The 12,459-nt window shown below is 45.4% G+C and overlaps 1 protein-coding gene across 7 annotated transcripts in view; it reads left to right on the top strand.

Annotated features, from left to right (window-relative positions):
• Positions 1-12,459, top strand: part of LOC138261124 (testis-expressed protein 2-like) — a 344,587-nt gene that overhangs the window by 210,188 nt on the left and 121,940 nt on the right. For all 7 annotated transcript variants that reach the window (XM_069209794.1, XM_069209792.1, XM_069209793.1 and 4 more), the window contains exons 9-11: positions 1,967-2,107; positions 3,199-3,411; positions 4,363-4,483. In XM_069209794.1, coding sequence (XP_069065895.1) covers positions 1,967-2,107; positions 3,199-3,411; positions 4,363-4,483 — 475 coding nt within the window. The remainder of the gene's footprint in view (positions 1-1,966; positions 2,108-3,198; positions 3,412-4,362; positions 4,484-12,459) is intronic.

The raw sequence follows: 12,459 nt of genomic DNA, 5'->3' as shown, positions 1-12,459 counted from the left end.
TCATATTTTGTATTTCAATTAATTATGTGTTTTTGAAACTGTAGTCTGTTAGAGATGTTTGGATTGTATGAGGTATGAATATACTGCCTGCAGTCATGTTGGAATTTTAAGGAAAAGTAATTGATGGTGTTATTTTTTATGCTATGATTACATTTTTTTAATAGTAAAAGAAATGAGTTAATTAAATATGTTAGTGTCTGCCCCCACTGTGATTGATTTGTTGGTCCAAGGAGGATTTCTTTTTGATGCTAGGCTGTCTATTGCACTATTTTACATTTTCAGACACCTCGTGAAGCTGAGACTGGAGTGCAAGGGTTGAGACTTGATTATCTCATTCTTGGCTGGGTATTTCCGGCATCATTTCTTTCCTTCTTTCAAGCCCTCTCTACCATGCTCATCTGCATCTTCTTCCCTGCCTGGCTCACACATGTTAAATCCCTGGGCTGACCCATACATTTATGGATGGCTGAGATAATTACAGATAGTATTCTCGCTTAACGCAACACTGACATCCTGTGCAAGGTCAGGTTGGGTGCCATGCTCGATGTCTTTGGGATTTTGGAAGCTTACCCGCTGCTTCATCTTCAAAGCCAAAAATACATAGATGTATGGGTTGGTCTAGGGATCTGATAGAGTCCATCTGTGGACTACAAACAACCAAGGCCAAGCCATCCATCCTGATGCTGAGACACTGGATGGGCCAGTGAAGGAAACAGGGAGAATGAAGCCAGGGAGAAGGGTGAATGGCAGAAGAGAAGGTGGGTCTGGCAGGACTGGAGAAGAGATGAGACACATTGGCCACACTGTTTTTCATGATGTCACTGGTGTAGGTTGATGAGCCGCCCACAGCTGGTCGCGGACAAGCGGTGCTGAGCAGCAGCACTCTCTGAGGCCTCACTAAGCAAGAAGCTTCCTTCACCCACCAACACATATTGGTGCACAATTTAGCATATTAGGGATTTTGAGGCACTGGTAGACAAAACCTCAGAATTTACAGTTACAGAACCAACAACTTAAACATCCTCCGAGGTCAGGGGCTACACCCATCGGTCCTGGGAACATGACCGACTAAACATGGACAACAGCATTACCTTCACCACTGTATGATTGGTTCTGAAATCTTCCCACCAAGAAGGCCAGCTTTAGCTCTCACACACTCTGCTTCAAATGAAAAGATACGTTCTTGATATTTGTGCCTTGATTTCGGTCTACGGGTAGCGGGACCCTCTCAGTCAAAGGCACAGTGCTTTTGAGCACCCTATGAAATGCTCTGGGAAAAGGTGAAACCAACTTAAAATGCAATAAATATCAAACACCTCGACCTTCTAGTTGTGAGAAGAGTGAGCTAGTGATCTGCATGAAAAAGGTTGGGAGAGAGCAGTTGTCTCTAATCCTGCATCCACCTCTGGGTCCTGTGTTAACAAGGAATGATGAAAGCACGCAACATTGGCTGCTTCCAACCTCAAAGGCAATTAACTCGTCTGTTACTGGACACAAGAAATCTAAGCAGACTGTTTCAGTGAGATCCTAAGAGGATTACAGGGTTAATAATTCAAAACAAAAGAACACACGATAGCTCTTTCAATCAGGCATAGGCAAGGTCAGTGGTTTGGCCAATATTTGTGAAGTTTTTTTTTTTTACCTATGCAAGGGGACTACTTTTTGTGTTCAAGTGCACAAAGTGCAAGAATAAAATGTTGTAACTCACAGAGAGGTAAGTCAGTGACAGAAAGGGGTTGATCCTGTGTCCTTGCTGTATGCTCGGGTGGGCGGATAAAAATTTGACTGATACACACTGAGAGACTAGTGAAAGCAGATATAAGTAGATATATTTTATACTTAACTTGATTAAAATGCAAAGGTCTTGGATATCACCAGGTGTGGAAAAGAATCATGAACCAATGTGTAAGGAGCTGGGTTAGGCATTGGTTTGATGGTGACAAATGTTGCATGTCTTCTGCTGCAGGGTTCAGCTTCCTCGGGCTTCTCTCCTGGCAGACAGTGATGAGGAGTCGTCCAGTGCTGGCTCCTCAGATGAAGAGGATGTTCCTCCAGTGGAAGCACCAGGGACTCTAGGAGATAGGACCATATCTTCTAACGCAGAAGGGTAAGATATGCAACTGTCGCAAATAATGCTGTTTGTGGATGTTGGTGGTATAGCTCCTATAAAGAGTGGTCTTGTTAGTACCATCGAACTAGGAAGAAAAAAACGCTATTCCTGCCAATATTTTAAAGTTTTTTATTCTTTCTACAGGTGAGTGTGATCGCATGCACATGGACACACACACACACACACAAAACATGACTTATATGTCCCCCTGTTTGGTTCATTAAAGGGTCTCCAGGCTTCATAGGTTTGTATGAGTGAGGTATGTAGGTTTCTCTCCCTTTAAGGATGTTGGACCATCCTTACCCTTTTAAAGACATCCAAGCTTCTGCCAGCACCATTTCAAGCTGGAGGTCATCGGAATCAGGCTTTGGACAGGTGAGCCTTTGAGATGTCTACAGTGATCCTTCTCATTTACATTGAATGAAACATATGTACACACATCAATCAAAATTGTTTATGAAATTGAGTCTATTTCTTCAAAAAGACATATGTAACATATGTATTGTAAAAGTGTGAACAGAAAGGTGCTTTAAGGTGTGGGAAACAACTATGATACTGAGCAGCCCACATGGAGGTGAAAGAAAGAATGAGAGCACAGACGACATGTAGAGAATGGGCCTGCTTCGACAACTATACATCATGTTTGGTAGACAGTTAATTCATGTCTTGGTGACCTCCCAACAAGCCTCTAGCAGGATGTATCTTATATCCCTTGTCCGGATGAAGAACCAGCTACCGAAATTAATGCACACAGGTGAAAACATTGATATAGATATGATTTTATACCTGTTCTGTGTACAGCTGTTTAGGCAAAACTTTAATATCTCTGTTTGCTGTCCAGAGTGTATCAATGCTTAAACAGGCCAGTTGAGGTCTTGTTCAAAGGTTGTCAATCAAAGGCTTTTTGAGAGTCTTATATCAATGGCCTGACATACATCACAATCCAAGAACACCCTTGAGTATTCATTGCTATAACTCACTTTACCTTGTAGTATGAGAGTGTGGGCTGTGTGTCAGGTGGCTGTCTGTGTGCTCTTGGTGGATGCTCCATGGTATCCAATCTCAGGCTTTCCTCATTCCCTTCCCAGTTACGCAGCTGGTAACAGCACCAGTCGAAAGATCCTGCGCTTTGTTGATAAGATTGCCAAGTCCAAGTACTTCCAGAAGGCCACAGAGAATGAGTACATTAAGAAGAAGATTGAGGAGATGTCCAACACGCCGCTGCTCCTAACTGTGGAGGTCCAGGAGCTGGAGGGGACACTGACGGTCAACATTCCACCACCTCCCACGGACCGGTTATGGTAAGGAAAGCAAAGCCACACCCAGCTCCAAGGCTATTGTAGTTCTTCAGGGCAGGAGGTCATTATTTGCACAGTCCTGGGGTTTCCTTTTACCTATCTGTGCATTCTTGGATTGGCCATATTTCATTGTTTAAATTTCAGCTACTAAAATAGAGCACCTGATATCTTCTGGTATGGAGCTTTGCAACAAACCTTCCTACCACCATCTGAGCTTGATTGTGATTGTTGTCAGCTATGTAATTTAATTCATGCCTGAATTCATATAATCCACTAATTTTTATCACTTTCACAACATGAGAGAGTGTTCAAAACTACGTTATGTTTTGCTCCTTTACGCTATGTGATGTCATGCCAAGCCATGCCTGGCTATTTGCATTCCACTTGCTACTTAAGAGTGACCAACCAAGGCCCTCATGCAACAACATACAAATCAAATAACTATGGCAAGATGAACAAAGAATGGAGTTACTAAAATTTGTCCCAAACTGTGCGCCAACTTTAATCAAATCCAATCTGGTTATTGCAAACTGACCTATGTACTAATAGGTCGATTCGCCAAAACCTGATTCATAGTGGTTTGCAATTTAACCTACCTCATGAATATTCATGTGATAAGTCAGAAAATTGAGATTCACTATGAATCGTTACCATCACAGGAAGGGTGGCCTGCTGAGGTCAGCAGACCACCATGTCTGTGCTCAGTCCTCTTTAAATTCCTTTTTCAGTACATTATGAGAGTTGTAGTCCTATATTTCTTTTGAACAAAATGGGGCTATGTTTAAAGTAGTGCAGGAGCAGAAATCCCACGTTTGACTAAAGCGACCCGTAATGTCCCAGGGTAGGGATTTGTGTGTGTGTAGATGCCAAATCTAAATCTATTTCAGCTCTGTTTAAGTTCACAATCTCTGTGACACGCAACAGATCTGAGCCTCTTCCTTCTCCTTCTTCAAGGTACAGTTTCAGGATCCCCCCACGGCTGGACCTGAGGGTGCGTCCGAAGCTTGGAGAGCGTGAAGTCACCTTCATCCACGTCTTGGAATGGATCGAGAAGAAGCTTCAGCATGAGTTTCAGGTACCTCGGTTCACACCATTCTGTGATAGGGGTGGTCATAACTAAGGTATAGGCTTTAAGGCAGCTTGCATGCACATTGTATTTCTGTTAGTTAACCACTGGTTTTCCTGACCAATTGGTGAGGACTGACTTTGTCAATCCTAGCACACCACAAGTAGCAGCAGGAACACCCATGATGTAGTCAATTTGTCCAAAGAATAAGTTGGAGCTGAGATGGTTACCTCTCTCATGAGAGCCCTGGAAGGGAGTCTATAGCCTCCCGTTGAGCCTTACTGCTTGATTTATAGAAAAGTGGTAACAACAATCTTCCAATGTGTGGAGCAGATGGTTGATCCTCTGCTTGCAAATTCACCACTTAATCCAGAGTACTGGATTTTCCATTACCTTGCATCTCAAAACTGGTCCCTGTGTCTGATAGATTTCCTTGCAGAGTCACAGGAGTCTGGAGTAATACTTCTAGATTGCTTCTTTATGTTTAGTAGTATCCCTTGGAAGATCAGGCTGTAGAAAGTACTAGAGTCCCTTTATCTATTAGCAGTGATAGGAAGAGGCTTTAAGACAGTTATCATAAGATCGCAACTTAGAGCTTTAAAAGACACCTAATAAATAGATGCTTGTTTATTAAGCCTTTTATCGGTAAGATCTTTAATACCTGCATTTTGCACGTAACATACCTGGGAGGAATAAGAAGTGGGATCATTTGATTTCATGTGGGTGTGTGTGCATATTTAAAATGAATGGGTGTAGCAGGCTGAGTTTTGTGAGTAAGGTGGAAGAACTGGATTCCATATTACTGTACAATTGCACGAATAGTGGTTTTGGGTTTGGTGAATGGCCAGGATTCCTGGTAAGGTCTGCAAGTTCTTTTAAACAATAGGGTGTTTGTGTGATAGCTTATCATGAAGTCATACATGTGGTGTCTTGGTTTTCTCTCAATCTGCTTGGTATTATGCATCAAAGTCGCTAGTCACTTGTGTCTATGTCTGCACCCATGACACATGAAAGCTTCAGGTTGGTTTGGTTTTGGAGCATAAAGGTTTATATAGTGGCATTATGCATGTGAGTCACATGTCTGTTGTATCCAGGAGTCTCTGTGGTTGGAAAGTCGAATTTCAGGAAGATGCACACCAGTGGCGTTTTGATGCCTATTCATCTAGTTGGCATCATAGGTGGAACGCAGAGATTTCTGGAGGCCCCGTGTGTATGGTATGATGCTTTGGAGCTACAGTATTCAAGCATCTTTGAATCACTTTTTATTTGCATTACAGTTACTATGGGTGTCAGAACTTTGTTGGGGCTTACAGGCTACGTGTATATTCAGTATCACATTGGTGGACTCTTGATGTCTGCCTTTTATTGATGCCATGTCTGGGAGTCATAGGCCAGTGATTAGTGGGTTCTTGTGGTCTCTGATCCTGTATAGTATGATACCAGTTCATCCCAAGTCACTGGGGTTTTGGTGTCTCTGAGTCTGATGGTATCTTACCTGGAGATCCCCAGCCAGTGGGGTCTTGATGTCTCTGCCTCTGTATAGTGTCATGGCTGGTAGTCATAAATTGGTGGTTGGTACGTGTTTGCAGTCTCTGATTTAATAGTATCATACTTGTTCATCCCAAGGCATTGGGGTCTTGGTGTCTCTGTGGTCTTCATGGCATCATATCTGGATGCCCCCAGTCAGTAGGGACCATAGCCTTTAGGTGTCCACAGTGCAGTGAGATGAGTCACAGCTCATTGACATCCTAGTCTCTTCTTCTGCCCAGTCCCATACCTTTGAGTCACAGGACTGTACGTTTCTTGGAGTATGAGTCTGCTTGATGTTGTGCTTAAGAGATACAGGTCAATGGTGTCTGGTAGTCTCAGCGTATCATACATGGGGGAGTGACAGGTTTGTACGGTCTTGCTATCTCTGATGTATAATAGTATTCTGCCTTGTACTGCAGTCTTTATATCTGTGCCTGGGAATCACACAACTGTGTGGTTCTGATGCCTTTTCGTTTTATGGGTATCACAACTGCAGGTCACAGGTTTACAGGGGCTTGCCACCTCTGTGTCGGCATGGTAGCGTGCTTTGGAGTCACTGGAAGCTGGGGAATATGAGTTGGTATATCTGTAGTGTTATGACTGGGTACCAATAGTTATTGGGTTCTTTTTGACTGTGCACGTGAGGTATCACCCCAGCAACTCCCCATGCACGTGGGCAATGGTGAGGGAGGAGTGGAGGCTTGGGACTGCTCCAAGTGAGGTCAGAGGCAATTCCACAGGACACAGGAAAACTGTAGAGATTTTGATTTTGCAGTACAGAAACATTCATAATTCACCCTTAGATCTGCCAAATTTCCATTGTTTATTCTTAATATTTTAACTCTGTCCACACATGTGTTCAAATAAAAGTTTAAATATATTTAAGTGGCGCTCATTTCCACTATAGTCAGCTCTAAAGGGTGGTTTATTTCCAGAATAATGAAGAATTCATGGATGCAGAGATTGTATGACACAATGTCAAGGTTGGAAATATCGACCTACAATAAAGATGAATCCAGTACATCACCTACAACTACACCGTGACTGCATGCACATAATCACAACGCAAACTTCCACATCTACTTACCTAGATTTACCTTGCAAGGTAGTTGTTAGACGTAGGTAGTAGACGTAATATTATTTTTGTCATGTGATATAATATACAACATAGTGGGGGAATACACAAGATGGTATATAAGTATGCATTTCACCTACAGCCCTTGAACAGAATTTTGTCAAGAATTGGACATGCAAGGAGTCAAAATAAGGAATAGATATTTTGGAAGTGGTTAGTGATCAGTGGAACATGGGAAAAAATATAGAAAGAAATGCATTGTGCGAGCAAAGGACAAAAGGTGCCTTACAAGTGTCTTAACTCCCATTACTGAGCGAGGGCCTGACTTTCCATGGTGAGGAAAGATTGAGAGGGCAACCTTAAAAATGTTTGCTTCTCTGCAGATAAATGTATCCTTCACAGGCTCCACAAGAAGTGCATAGGCATAAAGGTATCATACCACCAAGTAGCAAGTCGGTGGAGTCTGGATGACTTTACATCTTTATGATATCATGCGTAGGGAGTCGTATCGCGCTTATGGATCGTAAGCACTAGGGACTCAGTCTGCATGTGCATGGTGTCATACCTGCCAAGTCCCACCTTGGAGGTATCTTGGAATCTACATCAGAGTCACAGCCACTATGAATGTATGATCTCAAAGTCACATACCCTCTGTAAGTGTAAGATCTCAGAGTCATGTAATCACTGTAAATGTAAGATCTCAGAGTCACGTATTCACTATGAATGTATGATCTCAGAGTCACATCGTCTCTGTGAATGTATGATCTCTGGGTCACGTAGTCTCTGTAAACGTGCGATTTCAGAGTCACAGAGTCACTGTGAGTGTATGATCTCAGAGTCACAGAGTCACTATGAATGTATGATCTCAGAGTCACAGAGTCACAATGTGTGTGTGATCTGAGCCACAGAATCACTGTGAATGTAAGATCTCAGAGTCACATAGTCACTATGAATGAATGATCCCAGAGTCACTGTGACTGTATAATCTCAGTCAGGTAGTCACTACGAATGTATGATCTCAGAAGACAAGGAGTCACAAGTCACAGAGTTATGGCATCCCTGCGACTGTATGATCTTAGAGTCTCTGTGAATATAAGAGCTCAGAGTCACAGAGTCACTATGAATGTTTGATCTAAGAGTCACTGATTCACTATGAATGTAAGATCTGAGTCATGTAGTCACTATGACTGTATAATCTCAGAGTCTCATAGCCACTGTGAATGTATGATCTCAGAGTCACATAATCACTATGAATGTATAATCTCAGAGCCACGTAGTCACTAAGAATGTATGATCTCAGAGTCACATAATCACTGTGAATGTATAATCTCAGAGCCACGTAGTCACTAAGAATGTATGATCTCAGAGGCACATGGCCACTATGAATGTATGATCTCTGAGTTACATAGTGAATATGAATGTATACTCTCAGAGTCATGTAGTCACTATGAATGTATGATCTCAGGATCATAGTCACTGTTGTTAAGTGCCCCTTTTTGGATGGTCACCCCCCACCTTTTGCTGTCAGATGCTGTGGTTTTTGGACGCTCTTAGTGTACTGAGGCCTGCTACCCAGGCCCCAGCTCCAATGCTCTTTCCCTTAAAACGGTTTGTCGAATTGCATAGGCCAATTGGCAAGAACCTTACCATCCTTGAAAGTCCCTAGTAAATGGTACCCAGCGTACCAAGGGCAAGGGTGGTAAAGGGGGATACCAGGGCTGCAGCACTGCTTCTGCCACCCTGAGCACCCCAAGTAAAAGAGAGACTGCAGAGCTGCTATGTCAGCCTGCACGAGCAGCCTGCTGCTCGAGTGAGACTCTGCCCACACCAGGCAGAGTCCCTGTTACTGCCCATGGACAGGTCAGCCACCCCTAAGGCAGGCCCCCTCTAGCCCAGGGGGCATGGTGCACTGTTCCATGAGTGAGGGCATATGTGCAGGAACACATAGTCCCCTGTGCTGGCATTTAAACTGTAATGCTGGCCCGAGCTACCCGTGGATCATTGTATTAGACGGGCTGGCGTCTGACCACTGTCCAGATGTCCAGCTCTGCAATGGCCCGGTCAAATCCTGTTGTGTTTGGCATCAAACACTGTGCTTGTTAACCCTGAACATGATGCTAAAATTTAGGATTAAAAAGCTGATGTACAGGTGGCACTTAGAGGGTGCCCACCAAGTTACCAAGTCTTTTACTGTTTTGGTGGGCTCTCCCGAGCCACTGCCGCCACAGGCAAGAGTCTGACCTCCTACCGGTGGTGCTAGCACCTTGGCAGAACGTAAGACAAAGGGCCTGGGCAGGAAGGAGGTCACACCTCCTCCCCCCCAGCCTGGCTAGGGAGATTAGCTTCAGGGCGTTGAGCCTCAAAGGCTTCCCTCGCTTTTGATGTGCTGAGAGTTGTTCTCCCAGTGGAGGACAAAGACTTTTCTGCCCTGCCCAGCCAGGCTGGCGAGAAATTTGCTATGTAGTTGGTGTGCACCTCCCTCAAACTAGCCACACTTTTGAGGTTGGCTATGGGGTCTGCAGAGCCAAAGAGGTTTCTGCCATCTTGGCAGAGCCTAAGAGTAGTGGGTTCTGGTTAATATAGTGACATACTCCCACAGGAAGTTGTCTCTTTAGGGGCGGACTAGCCGCAGGGAGAGTATCCCATTAGCCACTGTCCCTCACACCCTTAAATGCCCTCTATACCAGGATTTAAGGGGCTCCGCTGGCACCAGAACTTAGATCTTACCTGGACAAGAAGAAAGAAGCACAAAGAGATGTCTGCACCAACAACAGGACCTGGACTCCAGTCCCAGCACAAAGAAGAGGACAAAGAGTGACCTACGGAGAACAGTTCTGGAACCGAGTGCCCGACGCATGCTATAGGTGAAAACTCATTGGTCCTGACCAGAGGGACCCCCATGGACACCGAAACCCCAAGGAAGACTCTCCTGACTGGTGGTACCAGTCCCCTGTAAATTGCAGGAGTAAAGAAGTGCTGAGACAGAAGATCTGTGACCTGACAGGCTCTGAGTGCCAGAGGCTAAAGAAACTCGTTTTCCATCATCTAAGGAGTGGGAGTGAGGCCCGTGCCAAGTTTCAAGCCTCTACTCCCCACCAAACGACCTCCAGAAAGCCAGTGGACTACCTTTGCAGCTACCAAGGCTTATCTGTTGCCTGCTTGGGAACAGATAGCCACACGACTTTCACCGACTCCAGGGCACCCACCCAGTATAGAGACAGATGTCACCATTGACCCCTCTCCTGTGGGACTGCAACCTGAAGGATGTGACTTCGACTGGAGAAGGAAGGCATTGTTGGCACGACCATCCCAATGATTGACAGCTAGGAGCTACCTCTGCACCCAGAGCCACCCGGCGAGGTGGTGACGATCCGAGCATGGATTTCTGGTCCTGGCCTCCCAAAGACCTATACATCCAAAGGGTAGAGTGTGAGTCCACCCCAAGTCCAGTTTTGCAACGGAGTGCAAACGCACCAGCTGCTGCAGACCATTCGGCACCAAGGACAGCCAAGTCACCTCTGCAACCAGACTCCCTGGGCAAGGTGATAAAAGTCTGACTGTTGAATGTTGGTCTAGGTCCCTGCATAACCTTATGTTCCCATGGGTTCGCTGAAACTCACCATACAAGTGCCCGAGTGCACACTACTCTTTTCCCAACTGACTTTAATGGAAGCCCTTTAAATCTGCAAAGTACTGCATTTTCCAAAGACATAAAAATTCACAACTCTGGTTGTACAAAAGCTACAAAGTTCATTTTGGTGTCTAAATTAGGATTAAAATCGAATCTATTTTTCTAAATTGGTGTCAGATTTCTGTCAAATCATGGATTTTACTTATCGCCCATGTTGTTAATGTGAAATGCTTTACACATGCTCCTCTAAGTAACCTGACTGCTCTTTGCCACACCACTTGGACTGAGCTAGGGTTTGCTGAGAGTGAATCTGAGGACCACTACTGGGTATTGTGTTGGTATTCCATGGTAAGACTACCAACCCATATAATACCTTCACCTTGCTACAGTCACTATGAATGCAAGATCCCAGTCACATAATCAGTATGAGTGGATGATCTCAGAGTCACAAAAACACTATGAATGTATAATCTCAGAGTCATTTAGATACTATGAATGATCTCAGAGTCACATAGTCGCTATGGACATATGATCTTAGAGTCACTGAGTCACTATGAATGTAAAATCTGAGTCACATAGTCACTATGGACATATCAGCTCGGAGTCACATAGGCCCTCATTATAACATTGGTGGTAATGACCAACTACTGCTGCGGCCGCCAAAACCATCACTGCAGCTACCTACCGTCTGCCATATTATGACCTTAGCTGGAATTCCGCCAGAAGGATGGTGGAATTCCGGCTGCGGTCATGGCGGCGGACGGCAGTAAGGTGGTGCTGGTGCCAGCAGCAGCCCACACCAGTAGACCGCCGCAGACCGTATCATGACCCATGATACGGCCTGGCGGTGTTCTACTGGAGGACGCTGCTGCTGGCAGCTGTGCCCCGTCCCGCCTTGTGCCGGATAACCCCCTCACAAACGGTAAGTCGGGTGCTTCGGCAGGGGAGGGGGTGGGGGTGTTGTGTGTGTGTGGGGGTGTGGGTGTATGCTTGTGTGCGCGTGCATGCGGGTGCGTGGCGTGTAGAATGCGTGTGTGCATGCATGGTTGTGAATTGTATGTTGTGTTGTGTGAATGCGTGGGTGCGTGTATGTATGTCAGTGTGTGTGGTTGTGTGTGTGAATGAATGTATGCATGCGTGAGTGAAAGTGGGTATGAGTGTGTGTATCCATGTGTATGATGGTGCGTGAATGTGCGGGTCTGTCGTGGGGGGGTCTGGAGTGGGAGAGGGAGGGTGAGGGAGGGCTATGTGGAGGGGGAGGGGGCGGGGGAGACCCCTATCAGTGACAGTGAAGGGATTCCCTGTCACTGATTGTGCCTACCGCCATGGCGGTAAGGAAGCCACGAAAGCCATGGCGGTAGGTGGAGTCATAATCCCGTGGGTGGGACAGTGACGCCCGCCTGGCTGGAGACTGAAGTCTTCAGCCCGGCGGCTGTTACCGCCCTGTCGGACGGAATTGTACATTGGCAGTTTGGCTTGACCCAAACTGCCAATGTCATATTTAGGGGAAGAGTACCGCCAGCCTGTTCGCAGTACTCTTCTCCATAATACCGCCGTCCACCAGGGTCATTATGAGGGCCATAGTCACTATGAATGTATGATCTCAGAATCAGAGTCACTGTAAATGTATGATCTCAGACTCACATAGAGGGTCATTATGACCCCGGCAGTAAAAACCGCCTAGCACCGCGGCAACAGCCACCAAAAGACCATCGCCACGGCTACCAGCCGTCCATCAAATTATGACCA

The sequence above is a fragment of the Pleurodeles waltl genome, chromosome 10 (assembly GCF_031143425.1).
Source record: "Pleurodeles waltl isolate 20211129_DDA chromosome 10, aPleWal1.hap1.20221129, whole genome shotgun sequence".
NCBI lineage: Eukaryota > Metazoa > Chordata > Amphibia > Caudata > Salamandridae > Pleurodeles > Pleurodeles waltl.
This window is presented reverse-complemented; position numbering and strand designations above follow the sequence as displayed.